This window comes from Chroicocephalus ridibundus, chromosome 10 (assembly GCF_963924245.1).
Source record: "Chroicocephalus ridibundus chromosome 10, bChrRid1.1, whole genome shotgun sequence".
Classification (NCBI taxonomy): Eukaryota; Metazoa; Chordata; class Aves; order Charadriiformes; family Laridae; genus Chroicocephalus; species Chroicocephalus ridibundus.
In genome coordinates, this window is record NC_086293.1 from 5,981,538 (window position 1) to 6,000,612 (window position 19,075).

General features: G+C 38.0%; 1 protein-coding gene across 1 annotated transcript in view; it reads right to left on the reverse strand.

The window, feature by feature from the left end:
• Nucleotides 1–19,075, reverse strand: part of DOCK3 (dedicator of cytokinesis 3) — a 221,486-nt gene that overhangs the window by 108,793 nt on the left and 93,618 nt on the right. The window contains exon 10 of the mRNA XM_063348169.1: nucleotides 120–201. Within this exon, the coding sequence (XP_063204239.1) occupies nucleotides 120–201 (82 nt within the window). The remainder of the gene's footprint in view (nucleotides 1–119; nucleotides 202–19,075) is intronic.

A 19,075-nucleotide genomic window follows, 5' to 3' on the forward strand; every position in this document is an offset into this window, starting at 1 on the left:
GAAACAGCTTCCATTCTACTCAATATATTGGAAAGGAAGAATTGGTTTTTTCCCCCTGAGGGTGACTACATCTACAATTATACTACTATAAGGGAAGAAGAAAGGGAACGGACACGTACTGTGAAAAGTGCACACATTCGATCTATCTTCTCTGGATTCCTGGGGCCTCCGTTCTTGTTTAACCTCACCATAAACCTCTCACTAAAAAGCAAACAACATTAAAAAAAATAAACAAGAGTTTCATGTACACACTTCAACATAAAAATACAGGTAGATATGTTGTTCGTTTTTTTTTAAAAAGCTGCACTAAGTATTTAAATTTTTTAATTCCCAAAGCATATGAAACAGTACTCTCTGATCTAGATAAAATTACATGGAATAGCATAGAAGACTTTTAATAGCAATTACTTTGCATGTAAAAACATCGTGTTGATGCATATTCATGATGCAATAACATTAAAATAATGTGAGTATATGAAGCACAGGATCTGAACACATTACAACGACTTCAGGCAAAGGCTAAGCTACACTCGCTGAGGCGTACACTGCCTTTGGTAAAATGGAGTTCATTAAAATCCACTCAAAACTAACAAGAATACCAATGAAGCAATCTCCTTCAACATATACTATTTATAGAAGCAATACACTAATTCAAACACATTCAATGGATAGAACCGCTTATCAATCAAATTAAACCACCCTTTTTCCAGCAAAACCAGCGTGTTTAGCCAGACTGCAAAAGAAATACTATGGATGGTAAGCCATGGACGTTGGCAGTATTTCTTCAGACAGAGAATTTATGTATACAAATAAATCAGAGGAGTAAGAGCAATTTATTCACTGTATGTGCAACAACACACCAAGTATCGACCAGAATTTTCTTCATACTGATTCACAGAAATAAAGCAAGAGCACATCATTAAACCTTCTAGTTACATTTCCATTATATCACAGATCCTTTCAATTTGACTGTATCAACTCCAGTAACCTTTACTTGACTGAAACACATTTTTCCAGCATATTACCCACTGTTGGCCTGAAAAAATCTGAAAACACAGTACGTCCTGCTTCCTTTGGTAGTTTGCTCCAAAAGGCTATTCATCCCTACGGTTAAACCGCATGGGTTAACATCAGCTTGGAAATGCCTGGTTTCAGTGCTTAGCCACTGCTTTTTGTTACGCTTTCTTCTGTAGGTTAAAGAGTCCTTTAGAAAAGCTAATTTCTTACAGGGCAGTGATATCAGTCATTAAATATATTATGCAATCAAATACCTCTCCAAACAAGTAAGCAATTTAACACTGTTAAGAAATTCAAGAAGAAGTGCTGGAATCATTTTATAGAACTTACCCATAGTGCAATTTTTCAACACCATTTCATGAACAGTTCTAAAAACGTAAGTTTGTAACAGTCTAGTACTGGTACCACCTACACTGTAAATACAAATACACGCATGTGTATTTCACACATATGAAATCAAGTCCCTACTAATCCTAACTGTAGTTTATCAAGCATCACATATTGGCCTTTTTACTTCAGCATTACGCTGCAGGTTCATCTGAAGCAACCTGACCATTATTATGACAGATATATTTTCAGAATTGCTACTCCTGGTGGAACGGTCCCTAATTCTGTAAGCATGACTCACACACCTTGTTCTACACCTTTGCATGTTCATTTGCTTCAGTTTATCTTGCTAAGCAATCCAGACCATGCCCTCTGGCTGTTCCACTCTCCTTGTTCCTCACTTTTGCTCCAGTCTCCAGGTATCCCACAACCTCATTCAGCGATAATTAATTTGCAACAGATGCTTGTGACCTCAGAGACTGCTAACATGCCCCAAAGAAACACACAAGAAACAGGTATTTGATGATTCTTTACCTACAACTACTTTCCAACATGTCAATTAGTAAGTTAAGAATGTTCTAGCAAACACTTTAATGATATGGTACAATCTATTCCTTTGGTAAGAATTCTACGCTGTATTAAGTGGAGTGCAGTACCATACTACAACTTCAGCACATCACAGTAACAGTTACATTACAACAACATTACGCCTTCATATTTACCTCTATCTACCTAATACACAAATCACAAAAAATGAAGACCTATTTTCAATAAAAACACGTCAAACACATTCTTAACCTTTATCATTAACTCAGTCTTTCGCCCGTTATTTCTCTGGTGACTGATGGAGGCTGTGGAACAGGCAGTAGCAAGCAACACAAGCAGGGTGGCCAAAGCGGTTGCTTCTCCCGGCTGTTGGCCTCAGTCCTTTGCTGCTCCTGCAAAAGGGCCACACAAACAGGACCTCCAGCACTACCCAAACAGTTACCCTGTAGAACTCTAAATATTAACAGAAACCGAAGCGGGTGTCAGTTCAGCAGCAGTTACAGCTGCTGGCATTCAGCTCTCCCTACTCAATGAACTGCAGGAGAGGAGCAGGCAGGACAGTTACAGGGATGCCCACAGGTAAAATCTGGTTAATACAGGGAACAAAGCAGAAAATAACTAACTTTACCATCAATTTCCAAACAGGAATCATGCTTTATATCATTAAAAATATGTAGTAATTTCAAGAGATATCAACTCACAGCCATGTTCTTTCTAAGCCGCAGCAATAAACATCAATATTTCCAATGCCTTCAAAAATATTGCTTAGGGAGACTTTAATTTTAATAAATCCATTTAATTTTAATCCTTGAATCATTTTAATTGTAAAAATCTTTCATTTAGAAAGATTAGCATGTAACATACATTTAATTTCTGCTACTAGTGTAATTTGTAAAACGTCTCCTTCCACAAAGAAAAATAAATTCCTTAAAGAAAACAAAAAACTATCACGACCTACAGAGCTACAAAATTACTTCCATAAAATAAACATTGGTCCTCTTTAAAAGTGAACTTGAAACAACAATAATTAAGACACTGTAGTTTATTTGTTAAATGTAAATTTGCCAACACCCTCTACTAGTAAACTGAAAAACAATTACTATGCCCTACACACATTAACCACGTCCCATTTTTAAGGATAAGAGCACAAAATGGATCAATGCTACACAAACAAGATCTCTGGGAAACTATTCTTTCACTTGTGCTGCTGGGAATGTAATCCAGCCACCAAACAGGGGTGCAACAGATGAACAGAAAGCTAACGCACGCAGCCTAGGATCAGGAGGAAACCAGGCAAGCAGCAGCCTGCCAGCTGAAGATTATGGGCAATATTGATCACGTCTGCGGGGAAAAACATATTTACTGGTGAAGATGTCCATCCAAAATCAAAGTGTAAATCAAACCTGGCTCACTCATATTTGCCTGCAAATCCCTGCAAGTACCCTATATAATAAACACCTGGAATATCCTCGCTTTCATTACAATAGTCAGATCCAGGCCGGTTCTCTTAATTCGGAAGACAACTGATGTTTTGAAAGTAAAACAAACCACTAGCAGAGCGCCAAGCTCTTCTGCACGATGAAATGCTATTTACAGAAAGGGAAAAGAGAAATTTGAAAATGTACTGCTGACTATTTTCAAATTCTGGGATAAAAATAGAAGAAATACGTACTACTATCCAATATTACAGAAGCAGAAGATGCTGGTCCACAGATAAACTGAGCTGAGGGCAAAAATAGACAAATGGTAACAACAGCCCTCCATATGAAAGGTCCATCTTACCCTACTATTCTGTCTCCAACAATGACCGGTAGCAGATAATTAGGGAAAAAAGAGAAGAATAAAGAAAGCACACAGTAATACTCTGCTGATATGTACTATCAGCTTACAACAAAGTGAAACTCAAGAATAGCAGCAGCATCTTTAGTAGTCCTGGATATACCGATCCCAGGAAAGTATTCAGGCCGCCATGCTTAAAAAATTCTGACTAGCCATTTACAGACTTACTATTAGAGAATGAACTTTATAGTAATTTATAATATATACATATGTACCATACGTACCATTACATAACATAAGAATCTAAGAATTAAAACTCATTAAATGGAAGTTCTTCAAGAAATAATGTTAACTGCTCTTTTACCTCCATTGATCTCAAGAATAATGTTACATATTATATTTTAAGTAAGTTTTATATTTTTGGATTTCCAACATAGGTTTTCTCTGAAAAATTCTCTTGGCGCTAATGAGCATTTCATTTTCATAACTGAAGTTGAATACAACACTGTCTGCCACAGAACCCTGTGCAGGATGTTCCTCTGACAACGGCAGAGAAGGGACTGTCAAGTCTTTGAGCCGAGATGCCTATTTATATTTGATTCATTACCAGAAGTTGTATTGCTTAGTCTGCTTTCAAAACATCCAGAGAAAGACATTCTGGAGGTTCATTTGATAGTCTCTTGCCAGGCTTTACTCCATTAACAAGTGGAAATCTTTCAAAATTTGCAATTCACCCTTTTTCTTGTTATAGCTACAGAGAAAACCTGGCTCCTGTCCCTGCATTCCAGTGCTTTTCAAGAACTGAAGCAGACCACCATCTTTTTCACCTGTCTATTCATCAATTGTTCCCTTATTCCAGCACTACCCTCACTAACAACCTTTAAATTCCTTCCTTTAATTTCCAGTCCTCCCTTGAGTCCTCTTGAGCTTGTGCCACTAAATAATTAAAGGGACTTTGAGGCAATGGCAGCATTTGAGAACCGTGGAAGATGAAGAGGCATTCTGTCAGAGGAGAGATCCACCGACAGGACAAGGAGAACGAAAAGACAGCAGTGCTAATAGGCAACCTTAAAAGACTAAGCCACCTCAAGTTCTTCCACCTTTCCTTGCAGGTCATTTCTCCTAAACTTACACTTTTGTTTCTCATCTCCAGAATTTCTCTAATCTTTGGTATCACTGTTCAAGAACAGTTTACAGTCTAAATATTCCACTAAGGTCTCACTCATGCTGGTAATGTTAGTATATCCTGGAATGGGACATGAACGTTTTTACACTGTTCACCCATGTTATGCACTAGTTAGTCAGATGTTCCCTGTTTTACAATTGCAAAGCTATTCCTATGTCAAAGGAAACCTGTTTTCGATGATCTGAAGAGCCATTGCCTTCAGCTATCATTATAGCTCCTTTTTTAGACAGATACACCCGTTTAGGGTCAAGAAACTTAACGGGAATTCAGTCACTTAGTTTCTTATTTTGGGAGCCACTTCCTTTGAAGGAATTCAGTCTTCAGTGGGTCTATTTCTCAAGTTTATCTTCTGCACAAAGCCAAGAGCATGCATAGTATCTATACAACGTTAAAGTCCAGTTTAGTAAGACCAAAATGTCAAATCTCAGTAAACTCCATATGGAAATAATTGCCCTAGTTAGTACGCATTAAGCACTATTCTTATTATAACTGACTATACTCTAATTGCTTGAAGAAAACAGACACATGCCACTGTGTTAAAAAAAAACACAACTCAAATACATCATAAGAAAAACTTAAAAACCCAGTAGTTATTAATTGCCAAATGAGTGGTGGAAATTATGTTTGGGGAGGCACTGAGCACTTGATGCAATCTGACTGGCTGATCAAACTGCTGTCAGAAAGAAATAAAAATAATAATTTTCAGCTATTCTGAAAATACACAGAAACCAGTTCTCTCTTGCATAAAATTGGAGATAAGAAATGCACCAACACAGAGAAAAGGATTAACATTTTACCTTGCTGAGTTCAGACCTAAGATGCGCCACACCAGTAGCAGTATCTTAAACAAAAGCTCATTTATTCCTCTTGTTGCTACATGCTATAAACAATCTTCAATTACTCTAACTGCGCGATCTCCTCCTGTGCTAACTCGCATCATAGTGAAACCACCTCTTGTGCAGCGATAAGTCAGGTTTTACAATCACTCGCATGATTAGCAAGTGCTAAAGCTACTCAAATATAAGAAACATTGCTCTGATAAGCAAAGTCAAATAGCTGCTTGTTCTTTTACGTGAAAGGAAGAAAAATGAAAGAAGCGCAGTGTCTCGCTTCTTGGCTTCCTTGAACTGTCTGAAAAGCAGGACCATACTGAACTGACATCTGTTTCTGCAAAAAGGAAGGAAGCAATCAATGGTGTGGGACGGTACATTTTCAGCATGAAGGAAGGGGCAAACAGGGACGAAATTTACTGTTGGGTGAGCAGGAGTGGCATTACGCCTGTGGGGAGTTTTTGTTACTGAGGTTGTTTGTTTGTGGGGCTTTTTTTGCATAACATGCGAAGATGACAACAAAGGCCTGGCAAAGAGCTTGGAGTGGATTAGCGAGCTCCCTTGTATTAACTCATTGGTGGGTTTAATTAGTGTGGGGTTGCGAGGCAAATATCCTGACTGTGTATCAATTTATGAATGTAGGTACAGCATTAATAGATGCACAGAGCCAAAGCAAGGGTAGTCTGTAGAGAGACTACAGATCACTTTTCTGTTTGAATTCGAAACCGATGATAAAGAACACAGATTTAAAAAAAATAAAATTCTTTAACAATGTATAGGAGATCGGTTTTCTGAAGCAGAGACAGTGACGCATTAGGGCGTCAATCCCCTTAAGCAGAAACCTCACATCTTGTACCTTTCCCTTGCCTTAAATAATGGTTTTGTAGCCATTTCTCCCAGAAACAAATGCCTCTTTTACCCTCTCCATTCCAATATGCCACGAAAAGGGAAAAGGTACAAATTTGTTCCCTTGTTTTTCTTATTTTCCTCAGTGCTTCTTATGTCCAGAGAACAACTGGGGGAACACTGAAAAACCCCAACATTTTTACAAACATCTCAGTCCTTTCTCAAAAGCTGTATTTAACTGGGTTTTCAGAATCTAGCATTTGACTGATCACTCCTAAGAAGAAAGGTTATTTTTAAAATATATATTGGTCCCATGACATATGTGCCAGTGCAGTGAAAAGAGTCATATGGTAATGTAGATAGTCATACAATAACTTCTATTTTAGTCTTTGATCTTCTTTCAGTGTCTCCCTACGTTTCTTTCTCACTCTTCTAGTACCAAGTAAATCCCTACCTGCACACAAAATAAAAATTTGTGAACAAAAGTCTGAAAATGCTGTCACGGTGGGTAGCAGGAATAAGCTACGTAGAAAGTCCTTTCATCACGCTCAGTCCAACCATTTAAGAAATGTTGATAAGCGTGATATTCTTTAATTTCTCAAAAAAAAAAGTCTTTTCTTTTAATGAATACTAATACACCTGACAATAATTCTAGAATAAAATTTGAGTTGGCATATGAATATCAGAAGCATTTTAAGATGGTACCGCAAAAGCCCCATTTTTTGTCCCAGACAAATCTTGAGAATAAACTCGATGCACTGCAAGCCCGGGTCACCCAGGACAGACCTCAGAATAAGCTAGTCATTCCCCACGACAACAGAAACCTTGCCAACATTTGGCTTCAAAATATTGCAGTCTTGCTGTGCACATCACATTTTGGGCAGTTTACTTCATCAATGCCATGTAATGCTGCATTCTTTCTACCACTGTGTGTACAAACTCTACAAGGACAATATGTTGACCAGGTGAATAGAATTACTTTAGGAATTGCTGATATTTGACCAACATATTTTCTTAAAGCTGCAAAAAAAGGTGCTTGTTTCAAAACATTCACAAGTTAGCAGAGAAACACCATGAAAAGAGATTCCTGGGTTTGGTGGGAGGGCGGGAGAGGGAGAGGATGAGATGACTGAACTCCAGTCTCTAAACCCTACGGTTTCCACAAGCTAATATTTGCATGAATTAACGTGGGAAACTGTCCCCTGTACCAGAGGGGGCACTGAACCAGCACAGCTCTCCAATTGCCTGGGTGGTGGCAGAGGGAAAGCCCTGGCTGTACTGCCCCGACTTGCCATTTCTGCCGCACCCTGCAAGACAGTAACAACACTAACTTTACATATGATCAGGAAAAACACAGAATTTTATTTTCATTCCATTTGCCAAATTTGTCAAAATCTTTCTCACGTTTGTCAACTGCAAAAACATTACAAAATGGGTCACTATGGGGCAGCATCGTGTCCCAATGCTTTTGAGAACACCCTGTAGAAACTTTCACAAAAGGAAATAAGTTTCACAGCAGGACTTTTGAACTTCTATTTCAACCAGATGGTCTCATATTCATGAGGAAAGCACACGTGTATATCAACATTTCAGTCATTCCCCACTGTCATAAATACTGTGTTGATTTCTTTCTTGAAAGAGGATTTAAGCAGTAAGAGAAAGGGCTGCTAGTGAAGTACAACTGTTCATGACACCTACGTAAGTACATGAAGAAATGTAGAAGTAAAGTCATGATCAAATGGTAAATAACGTTGGCTCCTCCTAAGAGCTGAAGTCCCTTGTAAAGGCTGCTTTGGGGAAAGATCGCAAATACTTCTAAGAAAGCTTCCTTTTTAGGAAAATATTTCAGAATGCACTTAGATACTGCATTGTGCTTTGCGATGCAGAACTCCAAGATGATAAGGCAATTTGTCTGCAGTCCATTTAGGAGTATCCTCTGTAAAAAGCTTTTCAAGTTTATTTTCTGTTAATCAGGTTTACCTTTTAGAGTTGCTAATTTTTGCTCGTCCTCTTGAAAAAAAACAAAACAAACCTAAGTCCTTAATAGCTGCTGTAAGACTGACCTAATAATAAAATCTCCCAGTGCTCCACAGAGTGAATCTTCAGTTCTCAGTTTAAGCACGAGAGTAAGTCAAAGCATATGTACAGAATGATGCCGTGTCTGAATTCCCATTTATAATGTAACCCACCAGCGTATCCTAGATCCCGTGGCACAGCAGTATTTGAGCAATCCATCATCGACAGGGGTCACTCCCGAACCCCTGAGACAGAACGATCACCTCTGCTGAACTTTCAGTTTGCATATTGTCTGAACAACGATTCATGCACTATTTAAAATCTTCCTTTTCAGGCAAGTGCTCATGGTGTGTGTTTGGTTTTTCCTTCTTTCTTTTCTTTTTTTATGGCAGGCCAGGAGGCAGAGGAGGGGGGTCGTTCTTTCATGAGCTGCCTTATCCAGATGATCTGCAATAACCCCAGTTTCAAAAACAAGTGAAGAAAAGTACACTGCTTTGGTTTATGGAGCGTATTTTATAAAGACGTCTTGGAGAAAAGAACACCAAATCTGTGAGGGAAATGAATCTGGCTCTGAGAAAACGGCTCCAAGCAACGCAGTTTGCTTCCCAGCAAATTCGGGCTTAAAGCTCATGAATTATTAAGTTACCACATTGGCTAGAAGCCCTGGGGGAGGATTACAGAGCTTACAGTAAAACTGTTACTGCAAACACTGGGTTTCCATAGAAACAGAAAATAGTGAAAATAAGTACCTGTCATTTCTCTCTACCACATTCAATGAAAAACCACCATAATGCTAAAAACATTATTAAAGCTTGCAGGAGAAAGGTAGCTAAGCCCCAATTACATTCTCCTTGGGTTCTCATGAGTCTGCCACACTTGAACATTTGACACTGTCATTAGTATTTTTTTGTTATTTACATCATGAGAGGTACATATTTGTATTCCTGAAAGAAATCCTCTCCATTAGCTAGAAAAAGGTTCCATTTCCAAAAAAAGAGATGTTAGTCATATAGTGTGATTTTAACTCCTGAAAAGAAAGCCAGACCAATCCTGCCAGGTGGTTATGTGGGAAATGCTTCAACCATCACTGTAGGGAAGACTTCTAATTTTGGATTACACTTAGTTCATAGAGTAAGTATTTTCTCACCATCTCTAACCTGGGAGAAGGTACTAGTTCTGAGGTCTAACACAGCAGTTGTCTGATATAATTCTTGCTCTACAAACCACATATCCCCATTATTTGACTTTGCACAGGACAATTTCAGAGACGCAGAACTGTTTTTTGACAGTGAATTTTGCAACAGAAAGAGCTGGAGTATGAAGAGTAGTATTCATCACACTGGGCCTTCCTACAGACAGAAAATTACTTGCAATCGCTTTCTCTGAGCTATGTAGTTCACCTAACATTTTAGCAATGTATACTTGCATCCCGCCAGTCGCCATAGCAAATTCTCTTCTAGCTGTATGTGTTCACGATACAGTTTTGTTTTCTGAGCAGAAAAAAAAGAAGAACTTCCAATACCCACAATTAATTGATTTCTTCCCGTTAACTAAAAAATCCAAATACGGCTGCAGAAAAATCTGTATCCCTGCCTATTGCTATGTCATATGTGATCCCCAGTCCAAAAAAAAAATTTTTGGGAAGGAGGTTGGTGATGGTGAGGGTGGTAAGATTGATTTTTGTAAAAGCTCCTGCTTTATAATAGCTTCATATTAGTAATTTTATTGTACTTTCTAAAAGTTATATGTTGTATCAGAAAGGGTCTTTGTCCCCCTGCCTTATGTGTGCAGTAGACTTCAGGGACCCACGTATTTTCCCTGTTAACTAGACTGACCAGAAGGGCCATTGCTGGGGACAGGAATATTCCTTAATGTTTGCTTAGTGGATGATGTTTTTAATGAAGTTTGTCTTGAGCATGATCAAGAACTGACATCCTCCTTGTTACTGTTCCTATGGATTATCTATTGCACAAGAGTCAGAAAAGTACTTTTATTGAAACATTAAAAATACCATCGGCTAAAGCATAGGAGGAACTGATGGAGGACTAGCTATCCCAACAGATCAGATTGCTAGAAAAAGAGGTAAAATTTAAACGATTTTTTTTCATGACTAAGCAGAAGAAAAACCTCATTAGTTGGTAGGCCTAATCCCTAGGAAAATTCCCTGAATATTAAAGAAGTAATTCTGAATGATACAAAGTTTTTTTTTTCCCAGTAGACAAATCATTATGCTAACAGTGAATGAGATAACTTCTCTATTTTAAAATAACTATAAGGTGGCTGCTATTAAAAACATAACAAATGGAAAGTTTAGCATGTAACTGTACAATTAAATTAAAATATAATTTTCTGCTTCCTCACATAGCAACTGGCAATAGTGGAACACGATAATATTTTAAAGCAATTATCAGGGGATAAATACACACACATTGTAACAGCAGTCCCAGAGCTATTAACCTAAAGAGAGAAGCCATGTAGAGAAAGGGATCTTAAGGTCAGTTCCATACCCTGGGAGAGAATGCAGTTAGACTGTTTTGCCACAGCTTTTAATGTGGATCTTCCCACACTAACTAACTTCATTTCTTTTTCAGCTATTCAACTTCCACCATATTCATCTACCCAGGGATGCTGTCTTCCCTTCTTCCGACCTAATTAATGCTTATCTTCCTGTTTATTTTTCACCTGTCCGTATCTTTCCCTTTGCCATTCTCAGCTACTAAGCCTCCCCCTCTACCCAAGCAGCATCTGATTTCTAGAATGCGTAGAGTTTCTACTGCTCTGGTTTGGAGCATGTAGAGTTGCTCTGTACCATGCTCATCCTGCTGTCAGTGCTTTGAGAGGGCTCAAACCCGTAACTCAGTCAGAACTTGTGGAAAATTTGCTATCGCTTTTCCAGAAGTTTGCTTAGTGTTTAAAACAAAAGTTCCAGAAGATTATAATTGTCTGCATTAGGAAGTGTTACAAGAAAATTATTCAAGAAGAAATGTGTAAACATGATGTAATTTTAGCTACACTGTTCTAACATTTTTGAGCAGCTGATAGATATTGCTATTGACAGTTAAAGTCAAGAAAATATGACTAAATGATGAGAAGGACAATGGAGCTAAGTGTCATCAATAAATACACAAAGAGATGAAGATTCCTGTCAAATTTCTCAAGGTTACCTTCAGCAACTTGGTATACAGATTTGTATTCTGACATCTGAAACAGGGCTACTGTGCCAGAGAAAACTCCTACTATGGAAAAAGTGAAAATCAATTACCCTACAAGTCCATCATTTCTAAGTCCAGTGTTTCTAAGTGGTGAATTTTGTTCTACTCGAATCTTAACACAGTCACAAAGACCTTCTTTTTACAGCCCCCCTCACCCCCAGGCAGTGTTGCGAACTCATATCAATTCAATTACACTTAGGAGCAGTAATGGAAGTTTAGAAATACTGAAATAGGACAAGACTGTACAAGTGAGCCGCAGCTTGAGAAAAGTCTCCCTTTTCTAACGCGCGCACACAGAGGTCAAATCAAACTCACGGGATGAGTTACAAATGGGAAATCATTATCTACATTACTTCTGCAGTTACCACCCATGGACGACTGCAGAGCAGTACTAACAACAAAACATCGCCACTTAAATTTTTTTCATTCAGCCTTGAAAAAAAAGGAACAGATGATTTTGTTAGATGACTTCGGAATAGCTAAATCCAACTATCACGATACAGATTCACAGCATTTTTTAGTCCATAATTATGTTTCCAAATCACATTTCTCTCCCGAGAGCTGCTTTGTCAATGGCACTAAATTCTTAAGACAGAAGATGTGAGACACCGTGCTACTCACAGTCTCCCTGACATCCACCCACAAATTCAGAATATTTTCATAAAAACCATCTTTCCGTATCACCTATTAGCAATAGCATTAAAGAGCAAGGTTGTGTTTTCTCTCATTTTGCCTACTGCTTTTCGATTTTAACACAGAAATTCATTTCAAAATTCCCAATTTCCTAGCTCTGTACTGAAAATTGGTAGCTGGGTAGAAGATACACTTCTACACATCTAATATTTTAAAATCATTGTGGGTCTCTGTTTTCTCACATTTCTGCACGTGTTTTACCTAGCCATCTGCTGAGAAAGGACGGATTACAATTTTATCCCTCAGTGAGAAGGAAAAGAATGTGAAAAGGCATCTCAGCAAACCACAATGAGCTGCTTTATAAAGGGCTAGACGTTAACCTTGTTAATACCTCCACATACTCTGAGGTAAGAACCAAAGAAGCAAGAGAAAAGAATGAGGCAAGGAAGCTGCTTCATGAACTTAAAAAGATTTTTTTTTTTAAAGGAACAAGGACTATCTCTATAATGCACCGAAACAGTATTAGTTATAAATTAACCATTGAAGGATAAAGCTTTTTTTTTAAAGGATATTGCTTCAGAGCAGACAGATGCTTCTCCCCCGTGTCTTATTGTCCTAGGCAAAGCAGAACAGTGTGAAATTTGGAATTTTAAGGTAGAATCTTTGGGGGGAAAAGATTCTGCCAACATACCTTTTCCTAGTTGCAATCCGTAACCAAGATCAGCTTCCAGCATGATGCTGCTAGGAAACTACCAGCTGATATAATACAGTAGAAAAAACTTCTATCTAACAGATTAATTCTAAGAGCAGATGGGATCTTTATAAAAATTCAATCTTGTCTACTATACAACAGAGACCGCACACCATTTATGTTAATATATAAATCTTTGGGTTTATTTTAGGGAAAGAGAGGGAGGGACCAAGGCAGATGATTGGCTTATAAAAATATGTATTTTGTTATTCCGTTTGTTTATTCCATACCTTCTAATTGTTTTTCATATGAGAATTTTCCTTACATTAGAGTGCAAATGGTTTAACACATATCAGTAAATCAATCTATAGTATAAAAGAATGAAGTATACTCTGGTACACACAGTATTTCACAGTTTTGGACAGGCATCTTACATTACAGCAAACATCTCTCGGGAGCAAATTATATCCTGCCCTCATATCTGAAAGTCCGAGCGCACCATATCTCCAGTCGTATGTACTGTTGTCACTTAAGTAATAAGAAAAAATATAACAACAACATGGTATGTGCTCATTGTGTAAGGTTACAGTTATACAGCACAATTTAGATAAAGCCCAAAGGCACAATTTAGTATGAAGTAAAAAACCAAAAGGTGTGAAATGCTAATCAGTGCAAGTTAATAACCACCCAAATGATTACTACACTGTTACTGTGCCTTCCCTACATTCCCCTCTCATTGCAGTGCTTCATGCTCCCACAATTAAGCTCTCATGAATGATTTTAATTCCATCACTCTCTTCCTTTGTCTTCTCCTTAAAAAAATGAGTATTTTATTTTACAAATAAAATTATTTTAAATGATAATCAGAGGAAGAAATTCTAGTATTTCAATCTGGATGTTTCTCTTATACTGACGACAAAGAAAAAATAAAGGTCTGGAGAAAAAAAAATGGATTTAATTTAACAGTAAAATTATTGAAGGACGGATGCCTGCAAAAGGAAATGAAAGGAATGGTTTGAGAGAAGCACCAAAAAAAAAAAAAAACCCAAACCAAAACCCAAACGTTGAAAGGTGAAAAGCTTAGATAACTATTTGATTAGGTCCTGGAGAAACAGAATTTAAAAAAAGGAAATACGAAAAACCTCAGCAGGTAGAATATTGTGCTCTGTACTAGTGCACTCAGAGAGGCATTATGGAAATGAGACCCCTCCAGAAAAAGCGTGGGAATCTGCATACATGAGAACTAGTCACAGCTTTCAAGGTCAATGCAGCATCTTTCCTCTCATTTCACTGTACTGCAAGACAAACGGATCATCAGTGTATAGATTTATATATGCCCTTTAAACCTGATGGTCATCTATGGTTCCCAGGAATTCCCCATCCATTAAGAGCCTTAGGACTCAGCTGGGAAGTATTTAAGCAGAAGGAATATGTGGCTCTGCATTTGCAGGTGCATTTATTTCTCTGCTTCTCCATAAGAAGTTAACTCTTTCCCCCACCTCTAACTGACAGCCTTCATAAAGTCCCTCAAAGCTGCCTAGACACTACAAAACTGTCAAACAAAATAATATTGAAACACACCCATGACAAGATCTAAACGATGCATCTATATGTGCCCTAACATGAGGAACAGACAATAGTCCTTACTAACGCTGAACAACCATCTATTTTTTTTCCGGTTTTATATCCTTTCGTCCTGGATTTTTCTTCTTTTTATTTTATTAGGACAGGTCCCATATAAGATATGTCTATTACATGATTTATTATTTTTTTTAAAATATCTTTTATTTGATAAGCATCATTCCAATTGCATTTCAGTAGAAGATACAATCATTGTTTTGCCTTTACTGTAGCACTGAAAAAAATCCAAGGCATAGTTAGCATCTAGAAAATAATTAAATGGATCACTGGAAGCGGTGCCTTTTGTAATGTTATTTGATCCTTCTTATTTAATGGGGAATCACACTTACTAGAACAAACTCAATATTGTTGGGGAGTGATATAGAGAGGCTTCCAGTTTGGCCATAGATATCTGACCCAAACTCTTGATCTTCAGAGGAATTCTCACAAACCAAGTCAGACAACAATAGAGGCTCTGAAGACATCTTGATGATTTTTTCAGGATTCAGAGCATCCTAAGGATTCTCAACAGGAAAAAAAATGCAGAGAAAAAATTGACAAACCTAAACTCGTCTTTTTACGTGATAAAATAGGGAGTTGGATACAAAGTAAATTCTCTGGTGACCTTTTGATGTAGACTTATTCACTGCTACCATACTGCATATGCCATAAAACTTTCTTCTGCTGGTGGAAGACATTGCTCTTCCTCTCAGCTTCTCTGGGTGAATCATAGAATCATAGAATTGCTGAGGTTGGAAGGGACCTTTAAGATCATCGAGTCCAACCTTTAGCCTGCCCTGACAAGAGCCACTTCTAAACCATGTCCCTCAGTGCCCCATCTACCCTTTTTTTGAACACCTCCAGGGATGGTGAATCCACCACCTCCCCGGGCAGCCTATTCCAATGTTTAATAACCCTTTCAGTGAAAAAATGTTTCCTAATATCCAATCTAAACCTCCCCTGACGTAACTTGAACCCGTTTCCTCTCGTCCTATCACTTGTCACCAGGGAGAAGAGGTCAGCCCCCATCTCTCTACAACCTCCTTTCAGGTAGTTGTAGAGGGTGATAAGGTCTCCCCTCAGCCTCCTCTTCTCCAGGCTAAACAACCCCAGCTCCTTCAGTCGTTCTTCATAAGGCTTGTCCTCCAGACCCCTCACCAGCTTTGTAGCCCTTCTCTGGACGTGCTCCAACACCTCAATGTCCCTCCTGTAGCGAGGGGCCCAAAACTGAACGCAGTACTCGAGGTGGGGCCTCACCAGTGCCGAGTACAGGGGGATGATCACTTCCCTAGTCCGGCTCACCACACCATTCCTGATACAGGCTAGGATGCTGTTGGCCTTCTTGCTCTCTTCCCCCTGCATACCCTACTAACAAAGTGCTGAGGAACCACACAGCCACGAAAAATGCTACAGTACTCTAGGTTTAAATATCTGCCACACTTTGGGGTGAGAAAAGTTTGGATTCTGATCACTAGCAATCATTTTCACCTAGATAGAATTTACAGATAAAATAAGATGCTTACTTAAAAACATCTGCAGTACTAAAAAAAGTGAAAATAATACAGATCCACAGAATGCACCGTGAAGCTCATATTATGTATTCCCCATGGCTTTGTCAGCACCTCAGTTGTATTCCACCTTTCTTTGGGTAAATTGGAACAATAATTTCTGATAGAATTATCTTTGTTTAAGATAGTTGCTGCCTCTTCACTCCTCTTCTCTACTACCTCCCCAAGGCAAAACCCCATTTTGTATCCCGTCTTTTTTTTTTGGCTCTTAGCTTAAGTAAGTTCTCGCATATTTCCCAGGGCACCACAGGTTAACATGGGGAGGAGCGTATTACAGTACTTTCCATCCTTCATTGCTCCTCAAGTAACATTTCCAGAGTACATTTTCATTAACTTTAAACTTTTCTAGCTTTAGATTGCACATCTGTAACATAAGCTTTTTAGACACATTATGCATTTAGTATTTCTCAGAATATAACTGTATCTATCTCTTAACAAAATGCATTGGGAGCATCATACAGAGAAAGACTACAGCACACAGTAGAGGAGAAAGCAGCTCTTAAACTGAGTAACATCTACCCATCCATATATAGTTTCTTAATTTGTTCTACGTGATCACTTCTGGGTAACTTTGTTATACAAGAATTGAAGAAAAAGAATGCAATATTATGAAAAATTGCCACTGAATTCCTCTGTTTCTTTGTTTTCAAAACCAAAGATAATACCATGAAGACACTGCAAATATAGTTACACAGGGTTTTTGAATTAGACAGAATGGAGTAATAAATGTTAATTTAAAGAGAGTTAATGTTAATTTAAAAAAGAGTCATACAAGCAGGAAGGAGAAAATACAACATGCACTATGTGGTGCTCACTGAGACCTTGTAAGTGAAGAACTGATAAGGCCGATGGCACAAGAGCAGCAAATTAGGAGCAACTAAACTTTTGAGTACTGCACAATGCAAACCAAAGAATGTACTTTCAATGTCTTTCTTCATGCACATATTAGAAAAAAAACAACATCAATGACATAAAATCTTAAAGAGTTTCATTACCATGTCACTGTAAATGTTCTTAGCTTCCAATCTCCACTGTAAAGTTACATCTAAAAATAGGCACAGACACCTGTTGCTACTACTACAATTGTTTAACCTGAAAATATTCATTATTTAGCCAGTGTTCTTAGTTAGTTCTTCGTCATGCCACGTCACAAATTGCCCTGCTAAGCATTTGGATCATGTTTTTCTTTGTCTTCCATTTGCTGCCAATGTACCTACAAAAGCCACGCGTGCATGTCTATCTTTCTCTCCCTCTCCACATTCATTCTAGTTGAGCTTTTGCTTTTCAAATTCTGTCTCTGCATGAGCAGGCAATTTCTTATTTCTTCCAGGTAGCTAATCTGATGCATCTGCTTGACTGTCTGCATGTCGAAATGGGCCATCCTCATCCTCCACAGAATGCAATACAAGATCAACTGACAGCAAGAAGAGACACTATGCACAAAGAAAGAACCAAACAAAAACCTCCAGGTAGTGGTGCATTCTGACTCAGCAGACCAGTTGGAAAGATCGTAAGGCCTTCTCAGAATGCTACGTATTGAGAGGAGATCATCAGCAAACGTATGTCTTCTACAGACACCCTAGAGAAAATCGGGTCTCACAACAAAAAAGTCTTGAGTATATTCTGTATGAGAAAGGTACACGTGGACTTCCTCTGCCAAAGCTATCAACACTAACATGGATATTTATCCCACCTGCCAAGATCTCCAGCCACGAGGAGGTCTATTATAACAGGCCTGGTAAAGACACAGGAACTAGGCACGTGATGGAGTTACAAGCAGAAATATGCACAACACTATTTTCCATGCATAATTACTGATTAGGCCCTAGTTTTTCAAATTAAATCACATCACAATTTCTTTTTTGTTCTATTCACTATCCATAATTAAGGAAATTTCTAGACAACATGAAACTTTTAAGTCTCAATGGAGTAAAGCAGAGTAACTGATAAAACAGTGCTAGAAAGATCTATTCTGGTTTAAGCTGCAGTCAGGATAAAAAACCTTTACATGTTTAAACATAAGTTTCATAAAGCAAAAAATCATACTGAAACTTCCTTTTTCATACTTAGCGGCTTATTTTCAGCACTTTTTTCAGCACTTCAGCACAAATTCATATCATGCTTTTGAATATGTAGTTTTTGAAGTTATGCATAATTTTATGCATTTATCAGTAAAAAAGAGCTATGGTAAAGATAGCTAAACCTCACCACTTTACTCAATTTAGTTTATTTCCACCCATCAAAAAAATGCTGCAAAAATATTTTAAAAAATAAATAAAATTTAAAAAATCTTACTCATTGCATCCTTCCAGCACAGATAATACTCTGGATCAGTTTTCTGACCAGTTTTGCAGCCCCTTCACGGTAGTTTCATCTAGTCTGCAATGATTCTCTTCTGTTGAGGCATGGGGCGCATTCCCATATAAAGAACAAAATGAGGCTGCTCTGATGTGACTTGTGCTTGACAAATCTATGTTGACTTTTACTTATTGTCTTGTTAGTTCCCAAGTGCTAATAAATAGTTTATTCGTTCCAGAAATTTTTGCATTTGTCATCTGACTGCAGTTGACCTTCCCAGGGAGACTGAGGCAAAACAGCTATTAAATATTCCAGCTTTCTTGGTAACATCTGCTGATAGCTTAATGTCCCCTTTAATCTGTTCAGTTATTTCCTGATTTTGTAGAAAAAATTTTTTTGCTGCTAAAGCACTGTAGAATTGGTTTTCTTGGTCCTTGATGTCCTTTGCTAATTGCATTTTTCTGCAAGATTCTGTCTCTTCCCATCCCTGTCTGTGCAATTTCATT